Below are 19,874 nucleotides of genomic sequence, written 5' to 3'. Positions count from 1 at the left end.
AGCCGAGCTTCAAAGTGATGGCTCAGGCCCTAGCCTAGGGTCTCGGATTAGGCTCAAGCCTGGGCCCAAACAAGCCTTTCCCGGGCACGGTCGGGCCGACCCACAGGCCAAAAAATTAGGCCCAGGCCCTAGTCCTAGCACGAGGGTATTCGGGATTTGGATGGGCCGATGGATTGAGCCTCGCCGGTGGGCCTAGGCCTAGCCTCGAGCTTAAGTCGGGCTTAGGCGAGTCTGGTCATTTTTTTTTAATTCTTTTTAATTTTTTCTACCAAAATTTTATTATTTTCTACAAAAAAATACATTGCGCCTCGAGCAGGCTGGGCCTCGGACCGAGCCTTGAATGGGCCTTAAACGGGCCGATGGGTCGGGCCGGGCCGGGCTTCAAAGTGATAACCTAGGTCCTAACCTAGGGTTTCGGATATGCTCGGACTCGGACCGAAACGAGCCTGTCCTGGGCTGTGGGTGGGCTTCGGGCAGCCCACAGACCGCGGGCCAATTCTACATTCCTATCAATGTGCATTTTAACATGTCAATGTGAATATTCACATTGTCAACGGGCCGGGCCGGGCCAACCCCGAGTCGCGGGCAAGCTTCGGGTAGCGGGCAAATTTTACACTCCTATCAATGTTAATGTTAACATGTCAATGTGAATATTCACATTGTCACGGGTTGGGCCGAGCCCGTCTTGGGCTGCGGTCGGGCTTCGAGCCGCCCACGGGCTGCGGGCCAATTTTGTACTCTTATCAATGTGAATGTTAACATGTCAATGTGAATATTCACATTGTTAACGGGTCAGGTCGGGCCGGTCCTGGGCCGCTGACCAATTTTATACTCTTATTAATGTAAATGTTAACATGTCAATGTGAATATTCACATTGTCAATAGGCCGGGCTGGGCCCGCCCTGGGCCGCGCCATGGGCCGTGGGCGAGTTTCGGGTAGCCATGAAACGCGGGCTAATTTTACACTCCTATCAATGTCAATGTGAATATTCATATTGTTAACGGGCCGGCCCCGGGCGGCGGGTGGGCTTTTGGCCATCTATGGGCCGCGGGACAATTTTATACTCTTATCAATGTGAATGTTAACATGTCAATGTGAATATTCACATTGTCAACAGGCCAGGGCGGGTCTGCCCTAGGCCGCCCATGGGTCGTGGGTGGGTTTCGGGCAACCACGAGGTGCGGACTAATTTTACACTCCTATCAATGTGAATGTTAACATATCAATGTGAATATTCACATTGTCAACGGGCCGGGTCGGACCCGCCTTGGGCCGCTGGCCAATTTTATACTCTCATCAATGTAAATGTTAACATGTCAATGTGAATATTTACATTGTCAACAGGCCGGACTGGGCCCGCCCCGGGCCGCCCATGGGCGGTGGACGGGTTTCGGGCAACCACGAGGCGCGGGCTAATTTTACACTCCTATCAATGTGAATGTTAACTTGTCAATGTGAATATTCACATTGTCAACGGGCCGGGCTGAGCCTGCCCCGGGCGGCGAGCGGGCGGGCTTTTGGCCGCCCATGGGCCGCGGGCCAATTTTATACTCTCATCAATGTGAATGTTAATATGTCAATGTGAATATTTACATTGTTAACGGATCGGACTGGGGCCACATCGGGCCGTCCATGGGCTGCAGGCGGGTTTCGCGCCACCTCGGGACACAGATCAATTTTACACTCCTATTAATGTGAATGTTAACATGTCAATGTGACTATTCACATTGTCAACGGGCCGGGCTCGCCTAGCTCGCGGGCGGGTTTTGGGCAGCCCACGGGCCAATTTTACATTCCTACCAATGTAAATTTAAAAGTATGAATGTTCACATCATAAAATTGCTAACCGTTCAAAAAATATTTATAAGAGTATCAAAATTAAATATAAGGACATAAGTGTCCAAGAAAATAGTGTAAATCAAGAAAAATGATTTTATAAAATAAAACTATACATACATGAGACTAAATGGGTTAAAAAATTCCTTCATGGATTTCTTGCGTTAAAACACTTCTAAATAAAATTTATCAATAATTTGTTTTTTTGATAAAATGTCAAAAAAATATATTAATCTAATGTTTTTCAACAGTATATGGCAAAAATCATATTTTATACAGTATTGTATATTAAATATGTATTACAATTAACTAACTAAATACTTGAGTTCGGCTTTTAATAGTGATGTCTTCATCTTTTTTGATGCATCTGTTTATGGGTAGTTGGTTATATGTATTTGCAGTTTATATTTACACACGTGTCTAGGGAAATTGTAACGTATGGTACACGCACTTTAGTTATGTCATTTTTTTATTGAGTTACGAATTTTTTTTTTTTTAATTATGGTATTATTTTAGTTAAGATTTATGAATTCTTTAATTATATTTCATAAAGTATGAAATTATGTCATTTTATTTATTTATTTATTTATATAGTTATAAGGTTTATATAGTACATATCTTTTGAGGAGTGCGTGACCTTTCTTTAGAGTTGACCCAACTCAATTTAAGGTCCTATTTAGAAATTGACTATTTTAATTAATTTTTTGATTTTTCTTATAAAAGATTTGCACAGAGTAAAGAGAGTAATACGATAACTTATAGTGATTTTTTTTACTATAAACCTCTTTAGCCTAAATAAAAAAATATTTGAGAGAGTATTGATACAATAACGTCGAGTATAGAAACTCAAGAGAGTGGTTTAGTGGGTGCAACTTGAAGACGAGAGGTGTGTTCTCTCTAGGTTTCAAGTTCAACTCCATTAGAAGTATGCGGGCTCTGCTTGAAATTTGTCCGATTCCCGTAGGGAAGCACTTTGTGTGAGTTTCAAAATTAGTTAAAAGTGCGTGTAAATTGATCCGTATACTCGACAATTAAAAATAATAATAATAATAATGTGAAGTATAGAGATATAAAACTAAAAAATATCAAATTAAAAGTAAAATATAAAAATGCATCCTCAAAATAATTGAATTTAAAATTAAGAATGGGCCCGTCGCCCTCCAACGCCAGTGAAAACGACCATGAAATTTGTCTGGGCATATTTACGGGGCATTTTCTAAATAAGTCAAATTATCAATTCAATTATCAAACTAAGCCTAGTTTTGAAAGAGTTCTTAAAATAGGTTAAAACGTGGTTCACAATCACGCTTTCAACGTTTGTGTGTCTGTCCCCCGTGAAAATTAGGAAATCTTAAAAGCGTGGTTACAAATCACGCTTTTAATTAAGAAAACGTGATTACAAATCACGGTTTTAATTTAATTTAATTTAAATTTTTTTTTTTGAAAGCGTAATTGTGAACCACGCTTTTAACTGAATTTTTTTTTCTTCTAAAAACGTGGTTGTGAACCACGCTTTTAACCAAAATATAGAAACGTATTTTGAAAACACGTTTTCAACACAAAACCACGCTCAGCTTTCAATTCATCAAACACACACAAACACTCTCTCTCCCTCTGACAACCCCACGCACAAACATCACTCACACTCAATATATATATATATATTTTTTAATATATATTTATAATTTAATATATATATATATATAAATTTTATTTCATAAAATTGAAACTAATGTTAAATATATATAATAATAATTTATAATAATAAATAATAATCAACTATATAAAATAATTATTTTTTTATTTTAATTCTTAATTTTTTTTATTTTACTGTTCAGGGATAATTTTTTTTTATTTTTTATTTTAAGGTTTAAGGTTTAATTCTTAAAATTTATTTATTTTTATTTTAGGGTTTAGGATTTATAAAATAAATAAATTTTAAGAATTAAATTCTAAATTCTAAACCCTAAATTCTAAACTCTAAAATAAAAATAAATAAGTTTTAAGAATTAAACCCTAAACCTTAAAATAAAAAAAATAAAAAATTTATCCCTAAACACTAAGGTAGCATTTGGTAACATTTACATTTTTGGTTTATGTTTACAAAAATTTTATAAACTGGTTTCTTTTTATTTTTAGAAAAACATAAATTACAAATGTGTTTGGTTTGAACAAAATGTTTAAAAAAAATTTAAAACATAAACTAAAAATATGTTTGTTCAAGTCTAAAATATTTATATTTATACTTATTATTTATGACAGTGGGATCACACATATTATAATTGAAAAACATTAATTAAAAAATAATTGAAAAAAAATTAATTGGAAAAAACATGGTTTGTAAAAATTATTGAAAAAAATTTAATTGAAAAAAATTATTTGAGGAAAAAAACGTAAACTAAAAAAATGAGTTTACGGTTTTAGTTTTCAAATTTTTTTTTCAAATAAATTGTTTTTGAAAAATAATTTTTTTTAATTAAATTTTTTTTCAAATATTTTTTTAATTCTTTTTTTTTTTTTCAAATATTTTTTTTTCAAATAATTTTTTTCAATTAAATTTTTTTTCAATTTTTTTTAATAATTTTTACAAACCACGTTTTTTTTCAAATTTTTTTTCAATTATTTTTTTAATTAATTTTTTTCAATTATAATATGTGTGATTCCACTATCATAAATAATGAGTATAAATATAAATATTTTGGATTTGAACAAACATATTTTTAGTTTATGTTTTAAATTTTTTTTTAAACATTTTGTTCAAACCAAACACGTTTGTAATTTATGTTTTTCTAAAAATAAACAGAAACCAGTTTATAAAATTTTTATACACATAAATAAAAAATGTAAATGTTACCAAACGCTACCTTAGTGTTTAGGGATAAAATTTATTTAGTTTTTTATTTTAAGGTTTAGGGTTTAATTCTAAAAATTTATTTATTTTTATTTTAGAGTTTAGAATTTAGGATTTAGAATTTATAATTTAATTCTTAAAATTTATTTTTTTTATAAATCCTAAACCCTAAAATAAAAATAAATAAATTTTAAGAGTTAAACCTTAAACCCAAAAATAAAAAAAAATAAATTTTATTCCTAAATAGTAAAATTAAAAAAAATTAAGAATTAAAATAAAAAAATAATTATTTTATATAGTTAATTATTATTTATTATTATAAATTATTATTATATATATTTAACATTAGTTTCAATTTTATGAAATAAAATTTATATATATATATATATATATATATTGAGTGTGAGTGATGTTTGTGTGTGGGGTTGTTAGAGGGAGAGAGCATGTTTGTGTGTGTTTGATGAATTGAAAGCTAAGCGTGGTTTTGTGCTGAAAACGTGTTTTCAAAATACGTTTTTACATTTTGGCTAACAGCGTGGTTCACAATCATGTTTTTAGAAGGAAAAAAAAGTTTCAATTAAAAGCGTGGTTCAGGAAAAAAAAATATATTAAAAATGTGATTTGTAACCACACTTTCTTAATTAAAATTGTTATTTGTAACTATGGCTTTAAGATTTTCTATTTTTCATGCGGAATAGACACACAAACGTTGAAAGCGTGATTGTGAACGACGTTTTAACCTATTTTAAGAATTCTTTTAAAATTAGGCTTAGTTTGTGAATTGAATTGATAATTTGACTTATTTAGGGAAATGCCCCCATATTTATAGTTTTCTTTCGGTTTAAACCAATCGCCGTTAAAACGAAACCTCACAAGTCCGAGTCTCCGTCAACGAAATTTCCCACTATAATCCATTCCAGGTCTCCCTCAATGGAGTTTTCTACTACACACCTCCGAATCTACAACACAACTGGGCCTGCCACTCCATTCCGATGGAGAAACCAATGCTCACTTGTCTCATCTCTACCCAACAGACTTCTCAATCGTCGTTGCATCACTCTTAAACCCTATAAATCACACCCATTTGTTACGATTTCTAGGGTTTAGGGTTTTCAAAAATGTCATCTTTATCAATTTCGCCCTTTCTCTGCATATGGGTTTTGCTTTCTTTGTATTGGGTTGTTGATGGATATGGAGAATACAACACCGGGAGTGGCATTGTTGATGGAAAATTGAATGTTCATTTGGTTCCCCACTCGCACGATGATGTGGGCTGGTTGAAGACAATTGATCAGTACTATGTTGGATCAAATAACAGTATACAGGTCATATTCATACATATATACACACTACTGTGTAGAATGCATTTTGATATATCAGGAATTTAGGATAGCTAATTTGCTTTATTGAGGGTGAATTTGGTGCTGTTTTAGTTTCAGCCCTTAAAATCTTAGTGCGGGTTTGGGAATGGACTTTTGTACGAAAAGACGTACAAAAGTGAATAATTTGATAAGTTGCAGTAATATTTGGACTTTTTAGCTAAAAACTGCGGTATTTGATGGTACTTTGTAATTAATTTTTCGCCCACTGATTTGAATGTTATGTTTAGTTTTAGTTTTCAAAAATTATTTCCACACCCGTATTTAAAGACTCGTCTACTGACGTCCTCCGAACATTCGGCCGGTAGTCTAGCCGGTTGATCAGAATAGTATTTTTTTTTTTTGGCACCTGTTATTTTTATTTTTAAATAAAAAATATTTTTAGAATTTTTTTAAATTTTTTTTATGAGCTTTGAATAGCATTTTGGATTGTGTGTTTGATTATGAGTTGTAAGTTTTTAAATCAAATATCATATGTCACATCAAAAACTTCAAACTCAATTTAAAATTTTTTACAAAATTATCTTCAAAACTCATAACCAAACAAATTTTCCTGACTCAAATCATAATTCCAAAACTTACAAACTCAAAATACCTATTCTCAAATCATAATTCTAAAACTCTACCAAACGTAACTTTTATTTCCCAAACAAGGCTTCAAAATTTGACAAAAAACTTTATTTGATATGAATAGCTAAATTTGAGTAAAAGCTTCACTAATGGCAAAATGGTAAATTTTAGATCCACAAAATAGCCTTGAAAAATTCGAGTATAACTGAATATGATTGGAGGTTGCTTTGAGTGATTTTTGCCCAAATTTAAATTTGATATAGATTTGAGTCAAGGATTGGAGATGCACTTATGTGAATTATATGTTGTTTGGTGATTTTGTGCAGGGTGCTTGTGTTGAGAATGTGCTGGACTCGGTTGTTGTGTCCTTGCGCCGTGATCTGAATAGGAAGTTTGTATTTGCTGAAATGGTAATATGAATGCATCTGAAGTTAATGATTAATTGTGTCTGGAATGATAATTCTAAGCACAAGTTTTTGTTTCATTTTACTGAAGTTGAGTGTGCTGTTGTAATGAATGGTTTTTGCTGATGGCCAGAGTTTGAAGATAGGGTCTATTACTTTTACTTTAATTTGCAATCAATGACATTTTCTTCACAACTATACTTACGAAGTTTCTAGTAAAAATTGGTAATTACCAAAAAAGGCCATTACCAAATATTGGTCTCAAGAACATTGGGTGTTTGGAGGGGTAACTATGACGACCCCTGTTATTATTTGAAGGAAGATTGAACCACATTTTCACACCTTGATTAATTAATGATCATTGTCTCTTTTAAATTGAATCCTTAAAAATATAGCAGCCTATATTGACCATTAGCTCTGTTGAGCCTGCTCTATCTTACATTTTTTTTTTTTTTTTGATGTCCCTCTCCACAAAAAAGTGGGGTAAGGCTGCCCACCTACTATACTATCTCTCCCAAATAGGAGCCTTCCAACCTGGAAGTGATGTGTAAGGGGCAGTTTGACGTTTGCTTGTACTTATAGTTTATGCCTATGCACATGCAAACCACTCATCTGAACAAAGACTTGCTCAGAAATCTCTTTTTCTTCTTTGTTTTCCGTCTTTTTTTTTTTTGAAAGCCAACAAGAAGTTTTATTAAAGAAGAAAGAGAGGAGGACAAGAAGTCCTCATACAATGAACAAGAACCCAATCAAAATAAAAAAAATCTATCAAAAAAAGAAACAGAAAACAAGAAAATCCAAACACTAGGGGTTGCAAATAGCAAACCAATCCCTAGAAATTAAGAAAAGTGGAACTCCTTTAAACAGAGGAGACACAAAGGCCCAAAATGAAGCCAAAAAACCAGCCCTATCCCACAAAGAATCTACAGCAGCCTCCTTTCCATCAAAGATCCTTGAATTCCTTTCCAGCCAAATAATCCAGAAAATAGCACAAACAATACACGATCACAAGGTTTTGGCTTTCTTAGAGTCGCCGAACCCATCAAACTTAACAAGAAGCATATGTGTGCAATCCCGTGGAGCAGCCCATTTAACATCACACAAACCAAATAGACGCTACCATAACTGCATAGCCACCGAACAATGAAGAAAGAGATGATCTGCCGACTCCGAATTCCTCTTACACATCACGCACCATTGAGGGCAAAGATAGTGATTAGGCCTTCTCCTTTGGAAAAGGTCATTGGTCATGACACCTCTATGAGCTAAGGATCACATGAAGAACTTCACTTTATGAGGAACACCCGTTTTCCAGATTTTCATATGAAGAGGAAACAAAGGAACGGAGGACTTATCAATGAGATTATCAAACAAAGATTTACAAGAAAAGACCCCTAAAGAATTGATATTCCATACCTTTTTATCGGGAGATAAAACTAAGGAAACCCCATCAATCAATGTCAAGAAAGATGCCAACTCAAGAGACTCCCTATCACTTAGATTCCTAAGGAAATTGAAATTCCAAGAGATTGGTGCCACGTTAGAACATGCCACCGACGCAATTGACACATTTCGTGCATGAACCAATCGGTATAAAAGTGGAAAAGGTTTGTCAAGAGATGTCTCCCCCACCCAAACATCCTCCCAAAATCGAATACTAGCCCCATCACCCACTTTCATAGACACAAACCGAGACACAATGGGAAACAAACGAGAGATAGACTTCCACGGAAACGACAATTACCTCTGCTAACCACAATAGAATCTGTACCATTAGCCTAAATTCCGACCATAAAGACTCGCTTTCCTCGGGAAATCTCCACAACCATTTGCTTAAGAGGGCAATGTTTCTAGCAACAATGTTCCTAATAGCAAGACTCCCTTTACGCCGAGGAAGAGAGACAACCTTCCAACTGACTAAGTGATCCCTCTTACCCTCATCACACCCCTCCCACAGAAAATCTCTCGACAATTTTTCAATTTGCCTTGCAAAACGAACCGGTATCTTGAAAAGGGACAAAAAATAAATAGGAATACAACTCAACACTGATTGAACCAAAGTGTATCTCCCACCCCGAGACAACAATGCTCGCTTCCAACCCTCCAATCTTTTCCCAATCTTAACAAGGACTGGATTCCAAAAGGCCTCTGTTCTAGGATCGCCACCCAATAGGAGTCCCAAATACTTGAGAGGGAACTTCTCAATGGGACAACCCAACACATCTGCCATACGAAGCTTGCAGCTACACTCAAGATTAATACCCACAACACAGCTCTTAGTGAGATTGACCTTAAGGCCGGATACAACTTCAAAGATCCTTAAAAGCATAAGTAGATTATAGACCATATTTTCCTCCTTAAAAGAGAAAAATATGGTATCATTTGCAAACTGCAAAGGAGACACATTAATCATATCTCCACCCACCAGAAACCCCTCAATAACCCCCTTATCCTTAGCAACATCAATTAACCTCCCCAACACATCAACCACTACGATAAATAAAAACGGTGATAATGGTTCTCCCTGCCTTAATCCCCGAGACGCATGAAAAGAATTTCCCGCTTTTCCATTCACAATAACCGACATATTGCACGATGACACACACCCCCAAACCCACTTCCTCCACCTAAAACCGAAACCCTTCCTTTCCAAAACAAAGTCTAAAAAACCCCAGTCCACATAATCATATGTTTTCTCAAAGTCTACCTTAAATACTACCCCCTCCTTACGTAACGCTCTATATTCCTCCACAACCTCATTAGCCACTAGGACCACATCCAAAATTTGCCTTCCATGCACGAAGGCGCCCTGTGAAGCAGAAATCGTTTCCCCAAGAACATCTCTAATTCTTTTGGACAAAATTTTTCCCAAAATTTTGTAAAGCGATGTAACCAGGCTAATGGGCCTGAAATCCCCAATCTTCACCGACTTCTCCTTCTTGGGAATAAGGCAAATGAAAGTTGCGTTGGTGCAAAGGTTAACCTCCCCACTCTCAAAAAATTCATCAAACACTCTCATTAAATCTCCTTTCATAACGTCCCAACAATCTTGGAACAATGCCATTGAAAAACCATTTGGGCCTGGTGCCTTATCTCTCTCACAATCAAACACAGCCTAACACACCTCACACTCATCAAAGGATCTCTCAAGCCATCTAGCTTTAGAGACATTAATTGGAACCTTCAATCCCTCGCCGATCCACACCTCCATCAGAGTAAAGATTCGAGTAAAATTTGAAAATTTCATTCACAATTTGCTCTTCCCTATTCACCAATAACCCCTGATCAACCTCCAAACACTTGATAAAGTTTTTTATCCTTTTTCCTGACGCAACCCTATGAAAAATTCTAGAATTTATATCACCCTCCTTTACCCATTTCAACTTAGCCCGTTGCCCCCAAAAAATCTGTTCCCTAAAAACTGTCTCTTCTAGTTTCATTCGAAGCATGTTCCTTTCATCCCTCAAAGCCCTAGATAAACCCTCCCCAACTTCCGTGGCATCCAACTCCTCAATGCCTCTAACCAACTCCGCCTTTAACTCGTTCAAATCACCAAAGACATCATGCTTCTAAACTTTGAAATTTTTTTTGACCTCTTTCAGCTTACGCATGAATTTAAAACCCTCCCACCCTTGGGGACTACAACTCTCCCACCAAACCTTAAAATAGCCCTTAAAAGAACGATCCTCCAACCACACATTCTCAAACCTAAAGGGACAAGGACCCCATTTGAAGGGGCAACTCTCAAAAATCACCGGGCAATGATCGGACACAACCCTAGGCAATGCCTCTTGCCTAATATCGGGAAACAACTCTTCCCACCCCAAGGAATGACGGAACCTATCCAATCTACAACACACAAGATTCTCTTGAAGGTTAGACCAAGTAAACCTAGCATTGTTCAAAGGGAGATCAATCAATTCACCCTCCCTAATGAAAGAATCAAAATCCCTCGTGCTTCTATTGGAAGATTCTTCTATATTATATTATTCGACACCCTCTACAATTAGTTATTCGTCGTTTGTTCTCCCTTTGCTCCTTGGCTTTGAATCAACAAACATTTCCATACTGTCACATCAATTAGTCAGGATAAAGATAAAATATGGATACTTAAATGAGTAAAATATCATCAAGTAGGAAATTAAAATATTTTATTACTTCATCCAGAGACACTTGAATATGCTATCACATACAATTTCATGATGCAGATGTGCGAACATTCAAATACATGTGCACACCCATATTCACAGATCTCTCTTTTTTGGTCCAATAAGCATTCTAGCATAGATTAGTTTATTAACTTACAAAAAAAGCATAGTTTACTTTATTGATTTAAACACACAGAGACTTGGATTAAGTTCGTTTTGTATGGTGTTGACAAGTGAGTTAAACCCCTACATTGTAATTTTCATGATTGACCCATAACTTATTAGGGTTAAATTTTTTCTATTAGTAACTCATGTTGATAACTCAAACAAGTTTCAGGGTTTGAATAAATGATCTGCCTTCACTCTAGTGACACTGATGTCCAAAACCTACAACAGCAACTTGTTTCCTCAAACATTTTTGTAAAATTTAATAAACATATTCAGTGGAATTCTCCTCAGGATGTGATCCTGGGAACCAACATTCTGCAATTATTAACTTTCGACCTACCAAAATACAAATGGACGTACATATGGGCACCAGAAAAACAAGTTGTTCATTGGATTAATGGTAATATTTATTATTGAGTCTATATTCTTCAAAATTTTGAAAATATGTCTCCAAGGTCATCTCACCATAAAAATTTGAACTAGGATACAGAAAGTTTCCTGTTCATTACATTTCTTGTGGTGCATGTGCAAATGGGTGTGAGCCAGACCTTTGTGATTTTTGTGTGAAAGCAAAACAGAATGTGCTCTAGGAAATTATACAGTATTTTTTCTTTCATTAATTTGAGTGTTATCACTTTTTTTTTTGGTCTCGAAGAACTTATGATTTGCTGACAGGCTATTATGAAATATAGGCTTTTTTCCAAAGATGGTGGGGAAGACAGAATGTGGAAATACAAAAAGAAGTTAGAAACCTTGTTCATGCTGGTCAATTGGAATTCGTGTATGTAGACTACCAGCAACTTGTATTGTGTTTCCTTGTCCAGGATGCTGGTATATATTAACATCAAAATGATTATCTGGCACAGAAATGGTGGTTGGTGTATGCACGATGAAGGAGCTTGCCATTATATAGATATGATTGATCAAACAACCCTTGGTCATCTCATGATAAAAAACCAGTTCAATATAACCCCTCGTGCTGGTTGGCAGATTGATCCATTCGGGCACTCAGCTGTGCAAGCCTACCTACTCGGGGTTGAGGTACACAAATTTTATGTTGTTCTATCCTGTTTGTCACTAGCATGTTCTGCTCATTAGTTTGTTTTGCTGAGTCAACTAGTTGAATCGGTTTCATTGCATTATTATCGATACATGTCATTCTTTTAGAATTAAAACGTGCTGTGTTTCAGATTCAGATCCAAAATTATTATATAATTAGTGAGTACTGCCTGAAATGTCCTTTCATTTTGTTCCTCCTTTAGCTTGGCTTCGATTCTGTGCATTTTGCGAGGATTGATTATCAGGACAGAGCAAAGCGCAAGGAAGACAAATCTCTTGAAGTTGTATGGCGCGGATCCAAAACTTTTGGTTCTGCCTCTCAGGTCTGGAACTGTAATTGCCTTTCTGTTCCAGATCCTTTCCTTTTAAATGGCTCGCTTTCTTCATTATTCACTTTGGTTCTTTTGCAGATCTTTGCTAATGCATTTCCTGTTCATTATAGTGCTCCAACGGGTTTCAGTTTTGAAATCCATGATGACTCCATACCTGTCCAGGTTCTATTGTTAAACAAGCATGAGCCCACTGGAACTTTGTTCTATTGTTGTTTTTAACTTTATCTTCTCACCTGATAGTATACATGCTGTAACTGCAGGATAATCCTCTTCTTTATGACTACAATGTTGAACAACGAGTTAATGATTTTATCAATGCTGCAATCACTCAAGTAAACTCTAATTTGTTATTTTGTTTTCAAAAATTAAAGTTTGTGTTGTTTGGCTTCTCATAGGAGGTTTGTTGAAGTAGCTAGAAGGTGAAATCTTATGCATGCACTATAATCTATGCTGCTTTGGACCTTCGTTATACGCAGGCGAATGTGACAAGAACAAATCATATCATGTGGACTATGGGAGATGATTTCCAGTATCAATATGCTGAGTCTTGGTTCAAACAAATGGATAAGTTAATTCACTATGTCAACAAGGTAAATTTTGATATATGAAAATATTTCAAGTTTGTTGCTTCTGACCTTAATTTTTTGTTTATATAGAAATTAAAAGACTGGATGAATTGAAAATATCTGAGTAACTCATTTAAATATGGAGGCATCAAATATGAACGGACATATAGGTCAGAGCCAGTTGCATTTGGATTCATTGGCAACTTAAAGTGAGTATCAAACACTGAATACCAAGGCATTGTTAATACTGCATATAAAAAAGAAAAAAAAAAAAAAGGTTCTTTGGATGTGATGGTGCAAGGTCTAGGTCTCTAGTAGAAAAACCCACAGATCATTGGGATATGGGATTTCCTTAATCTGTCCTAGTTGAAGAGATGTTTGAGGTTTATCTGTAGGTGGTTTAGGATGGAAAGTTTCACAGGAAAACTTGTGATTGACTTGTTAAAGCTTTCGGGATCTATGCTGGAAGAGTAATATTGAAAAGGCCATTACCCAATGGTGGTTACATCTGTGCAGGGTGTTTGGGAGGAGTAGAGATCTACCCTTTTCCATTATTTGCAGATAGTGAATGGTCTTAGACTTGAATTTGCAGTCTGATGCTTGGCAGACCTCCCGCTTACCAGTTACCACTGCACGAAGCACAGGCTGAAAGAGTAACAGTCTTATAAAAAAGGCTAGTTTACTGGTTATTTATGGTTAGGATTGCACAATTTTAAAAAATGCTAGTATACTGGTTACCCAGGACAGTTTCTACACTCCCCCACATGTTACTCTTACTTATTTAGATGGTAGTCACTTGGATACCTATAACATTTATATGTATATATGTACATACTTGTGTGTATATTGAGTATCTATATACATATATATATATATATATATAAGTTATGGAATTTCACAATTTTAAAAACTAAAATTGTGAAGTTCACAGTTTTGATTAAAAAAAAACTGTTCATAACTTGAAATTCTGAAATTTCATAGTTTTAGAAAGCGAAAGTACGAAATGTCACGATTTGTTTTTAAAAAAGGTGAAATTTCATAGTTTGTTTTTTAGAGTATGCAAGTTCATAGTGCTGGACTCAAAAGAGTGAAATTTTGCACTTTTCTTTATACATAATTTCATATTCAATTGAGATCTTGTTTGATAGATATGTCAATTAGATTTCAAAAATATTAATTTTATAAAAAATGGATTTGTACAATAAAAGTATACAATTTTAAAGTTCGAAAAAAAAAAAAAAAAAAACTTGCCACATCAGTGCACCTAATGCGCTCATCTTAATTTTCCAATGATGATTCTATTAGAATGTGTCTCTGATGGAAAATGGCAGCAGCCAATTAAAGTCTATAAAAGGCGTGGATCCAACGGTTCTAAGGCCCAAGCCTTAATTTGGCATATGCTAGATGATGTGGGGCCTACTTGGGAGATTAACTAGACTTGGGATTTATTTAAAAGTGTCTTTTGAGTTTCTCAAGTCAAATGTCTTTAAATTTCTAGTCAAGGTCTTTGGGTTATTTAGTTGGTCAAAGAGTCTGCTAGAGTCTTTCACATGATTAATGCATTAAAGAGTCCTAGGGAGTCTAAGTTAGTCATGTCATTTAATTTGGAAAGTTTTAGAATCAAGATGAAGTGAGTATAAATTATATTGTAAGTCTTGTGGCAAATTATGAATGGAATGAATGAAAATTAAGCTTATGCTTCTATGATTGTGCTGATGCAATCTTTCTTTAGTGTGATGCTAAAGAGCCCATTGGTGTGATGCCTTGGGTTTTCTAGGTGTGATATCTAGTTCTATCCTTCTTTAACCCTTCCTCTACTTCCTACAAATCACTGTTCACGTCTACTGTTCATATTTACTGTTCACAACCCCCAAAACAGCCCTGTTATTTGTGTTTTTGCTCATACTCAGGCCTATTTCGAATCTGTCCTGCATCAGTCTCACATCGCCTGGAGTTGCCCCATTTGTGCTGGTTATAAGGCTTTAGTTTCCCTCTCTTTAACACCTGCGTTTTAAGGAGCAGTGTGGGTTAAGCTTTTCAACTTGGTATTAGAGCTTGGTTAGGCCTGTGAGTGGTGTGCCGTTTGTCCGGCTACTATATGTTGTGGTCCAAGAGGGTGTGTTGGAATGTGTCCCACATCGCCTGGAGTCGTCCCATCTGTGATGGTTATAAGGCTTTGGTTTCCCTCTCCTTAACACCTGGGTTTTAAGGAGAAGTGTGGGCTATGCTTTCAACTGATTCATGTACAATTAAGGGCTAAATTGTCTAAAAAATTATTATAAATTTGGAGTAGGGACTTAAGCTTCCAAATAATTTATACAATGGGATCTTATGGGTTAATAAAAAATTTATAGAACCTGATGTAAAATAAATCGACACAGTAGGACTTCCTACTTAGCTGAAAGAAAGATTGGGACTAATAGAATATAGAGTTGGGACCTAATCTAAAATATAGTTATTCGCTTACATAAAAATTTCTTCTATTTGTTTCGTCTCACACCAACCACATCAAAGCCAAAGTGACCAACTGCCAAGCCTTCCTCCTCAATTTCCCCACCTGAGTTGAAGACCAAGAGCTAACTAACTCCCCATCCAAATAGGGGAACACCCATTCCACACCAAACAAGATAAGGGGTAAAGACCACAGCTCCCTTGTCACCTCACAATGGACGAGAAGATGACTCACTGACTTCTCGTCTTTCTTTGAACAGGAAACACCAATTTAAATGCACTTGTTTCCTTTTAATCAAAATTTTAATGGTAAGAATTTTGCCATGTGTCCCACACCAAATGAAGAAAGCCACCTTTACCCTTAGAAGGAACCTTAGATCCCCAAATCCCTTTCCACGGAAAAAGGGGACTCCCTACAACCCATGATGGCTCTTTGTAAAAGGACTTTACCTTAAAAGGCCGGAAGAGGATCTCATATATCGGATGGGGTCACCTCCATTACCAAGATGGGTGGCCTACAAATGATCGTGAAGGTTTGTAATCTCCTCCAATTTCCAATCATTAAGCTCCCTTTCTAAGGTAATAGCCTAAAAAATATTATCACCATCCAAAGTAAGGTAATCACCAACAGCAGCTTATCTATTAAATGCAATACAAGCCATGTTTGGGTAAGCATCCTCCAACCTATCATCTCCACACCATATATGTCTTGAAAATTTCACTTGAATGCCTGTTCTCTACCATAAACTGAACATGGCTAGAGAAAGAATCCACCCTTTTTAGATGCCTTTCTATTAACTCATCCCATAAACACTACTCTTCGCTAACATCTACCTCTTTCACTAGCAAATTTACATGGCCATTTTTCCAACAAAGCTTGATTAAAGGTGGCAAGCTTATGAATGCCCAAACCCCCATTTCTCAAAGGGGGTGCGCACAATATGTCAATCCACCAAGTGGTGTTTAAACTTTTTGCCTAACCTGCCTCAAAGAAAATTCCAGTGGAACTTCTCCAACCTCTAACCTCTTAACAACTGAAGATAGAATGTTGAAAATGTAGATAATAATTGGCTAGGTGATATTTAAACTCTTTGCCTAACCAGCTCCAGAGAAAATTCTGTTGTAACTTCGCCAACCTTTATTTAACTGAAGACAGAACGGTGAGGGAGGGACATAAAATAAGTGAGCAAGCTAGATAGTGTGCTCTTCATTAAAGTCCGCCTAGCACCTTAAAAATAGACATGGTTTCTTCCAGGTTGCAAGCCTTCTCCAGAACCTCTCAATCACCGAGTCCCAAACTGCTTTCTCATTATAGGAAGATCCAAGAGGAAGACGAAAGTAGGTAGCTGGTGTAGGTGTTCCACTTTGCAACCAAGGATGTCAGCAAGAACCCCCACATTCTGTTGATCATATTTGTGATTCATATGCTAAGTGTATGTGCTGGCTTTAGTGATGGTCTATGCTAACTTGCTTCACAAGAGAAGAAAATATTGTCATGCCTCTTATATTTGGTATTGCATGCAAGGTCTTCTGAGAATCTACCGGGTGAGGGGGGGATTACATATTAGTTGTATAAATAAATAAATAAATAAAAACTAATCATAAGGCAAACAAAACAGAATTGGATAATTCGAATATAAAGAACCTGTGAGGCAATTTCCTATCGCAACTTACTTCATTTAAGGATGAATTTCATGGCGGAAGTTCAAATGGATTTCTTTTACTTCTTTCATTCTCTCCATAATTTTATTTTGATGTTTTCTTTATTCTTTGTTGTCTTAAATGTTAAAACCTAGGTGACTATTCTATATGTTTACTTGTACTATACATTCTGATTTCTCTACAGTTTGCATTATGGACTTTATTGATATGTGTACACTTTTTTTTTCACGTATGTAATACTCCTTGACTGACCATGATATATATAGTTTGATAAGTAAAAGAAAATCCAGTGAAGTCTCAAATGGAGCAACTTCTGTATGGTAGGCATATACAAAATAAAGGGCCTGTATCCCTCAACAAAATTGAGTTAGTAGTGGTCCAACCATGCACCTCAATACCAAATTCGCAATCAACAACCCACCCCCAACGCACACCGAGGTAACAACTCCACTGACAAGGCTTCATTGAATACCCAAAAATGCCAAATACCCAATCCTCCTTCTTTGGATGGTCTACACTCTAGGTCTCAATCAACCAAGTATTTAAATTTGTTAGAATTTACCACTCACCTACTACCTCCACTATCTTTCTCCACACCTACCACCTCCACTATCACACACTCCACTACCATCCACCTCCACTATCACACACTCCACTACCATCTTCTCCTCTATATATAGGAATTGTAATATACAGAATATCAATGTATCAGATCAATATATCAATCAATAATATACATCTCAATTTATTTTTTCTACATGGTATCAGAGCAGGTTTAGAACCTACTATTTTTGCTTCCCCGGCGGGCGGCAACCTCACCTTAGCCGTCCGCCGGACCTCAACCTAGTCCGCTCGAATTTTCACACATACCTTGAAATTTCCTTTCTACCACCACCGCTGCAAGATCCAGAGCCATCATCGTCCACCTCTCTGGCGGCTTCATCTCCGCCGACAAAGTCCAAGACAATTACAAACAGTACTGGTCCTTCTTTCGCTGCCCCAAAGAAATCGAACTCACCAAGAACGTCCCTGCCTTCGTCTTGTTCGGTGAAGACGAGGTTGAGACAATGGGCCCAAGTGGTGCGCCGTCGCCTTCTTCTGCGGCCGAGACGAGCACTCTATCACCAGACCGCCGCAGCTTCCGCCGCCGACCCTCGGAACTGGCGCCTTCGTCGCACCACCAAATCCAGAAGATGGGTTTGGGAGGACCACCATTCTCGAACCAAATAGAGCCGAAACCGACATTTCTTCTTCTTCTCCTGGTTGTTCTACTTGGTTGCTGGATTGCGAGTGAGAGAGATGATAAGAGTAGTGGTTTTGTTTGGACCTTTCTCTACCAATTCATGACTTAGACAAACAGATTTAACAATTCTCTTATTTTAATATATATATATATATATATCTATGTTTATACTTTCACTTTCAACCCCACGGCTAGCACACCACTTTCTTTTATTTATACTTTTAAGATCTCTCTCTCTCTTCACGGACACATCCCATTCTTCTTTTTTTATTTACTCCCACCCACTGAGCTTATCACGTCCATGTGCACTTGTTTTTTTATTTTACTTTTGGACAGATTCATGGCTTGCAAAAAAAAAAAAAAAAAAAAAAAAAAAAAAAAGAAAAAAAGAGCCACCTTTTATTTTTTTATTATCCACACAACACATCATCCCACCACTCATTCTCTCTCTTCTATTTCTACTTTCCAACCAAACACGCTTTACACACCATACCACCCAACTTCTTTTTCTTATTTTATCACACATATTTCCAAAGGAGACAGCCCATGTGAAGAGAGAGATACATTTGCACAACACCCATATTTTATTCATCTTCGGAATCAACCCCGATCACATTTTTACACAAAAAAAAAAAAAAAAAATACCACAACACACCCCCAGTGGGATTTTTCTTCTCTACTCTGCTGCAGGCCTCTTCTTCTTGCCTCCGTCCTGGACGGCCCTTGCCGGTGTTGCCTCCGTGTTTCCTTGTCCACCAAGCACGTTCACTCCCCCATACTCCTCCACTGCAGCATATGGCGGCCCTCCAAATCGGAACATAACGGTGGCCTTCCGCTTAAGCTCCTTATTTTCTGCCTTCAGCACACTTATCTCTGCTCGCGCATCCTTATACATGCGTTGGAGCAGAGCCAGTTGGGCGTTTAAATGCTGCACCTCATTTGTCCTACTCTGCAGCCGGTTCGACAAGTTTGTGACCGCCGTCATGCTTTCCACACATGCCTTCAGCGTATACTGATTAGCCTCAATATCAGTTTGCACCGCCATTTTTTGCTCCACCGACCGCATCGGAAAGTTCAATGGAGCAAAACCAAAGGTGTTTGGTTGAGGTTCACTGGCCACCGCACCAGTTATTTCTCTTGTGGGCTCGTTCAGTTCTGGAAAGAGCGTGAGCAGGTTCTGGGTAGCTGGACGGGAAGAAGAGGC

At 36.6% G+C, this 19,874-nt stretch overlaps 1 protein-coding gene across 5 annotated transcripts in view; it reads left to right on the top strand.

Moving 5' to 3' along the window:
- Positions 1 to 5,540: 5,540 nt before the first annotated feature.
- The window catches only part of LOC114309396 (alpha-mannosidase), a 42,514-nt gene continuing 28,180 nt past the window's right edge, over positions 5,541 to 19,874 (top strand). For 3 of the 5 annotated variants that reach the window (XR_014328037.1, XM_028255117.2, XM_082867084.1), the window contains exons 1-8: positions 5,542 to 6,013; positions 6,964 to 7,047; positions 12,050 to 12,138; positions 12,224 to 12,398; positions 12,620 to 12,739; positions 12,827 to 12,910; positions 13,009 to 13,080; positions 13,225 to 13,338. Coding sequence is in view for 4 of the 5 variants with exons in the window: in XM_028255117.2 (XP_028110918.2) it covers positions 5,807 to 6,013; positions 6,964 to 7,047; positions 12,050 to 12,138; positions 12,224 to 12,398; positions 12,620 to 12,739; positions 12,827 to 12,910; positions 13,009 to 13,080; positions 13,225 to 13,338 (945 nt within the window). In the remaining variant the exon portion in view is untranslated. Of the gene's footprint in view, positions 6,014 to 6,963; positions 7,048 to 12,032; positions 12,139 to 12,223; positions 12,399 to 12,619; positions 12,740 to 12,826; positions 12,911 to 13,008; positions 13,081 to 13,224; positions 13,339 to 19,874 lie in introns of all 5 variants that reach the window. The other 2 variants (XM_028255116.2, XM_028255118.2) reach the window with 2 other exon arrangements.

Source organism: Camellia sinensis, chromosome 4 (genome assembly GCF_055761805.1).
Source record: "Camellia sinensis isolate YWXY chromosome 4, ASM5576180v1, whole genome shotgun sequence".
Taxonomy (NCBI): Eukaryota; Viridiplantae; Streptophyta; class Magnoliopsida; order Ericales; family Theaceae; genus Camellia; species Camellia sinensis.
This window is presented reverse-complemented; position numbering and strand designations above follow the sequence as displayed.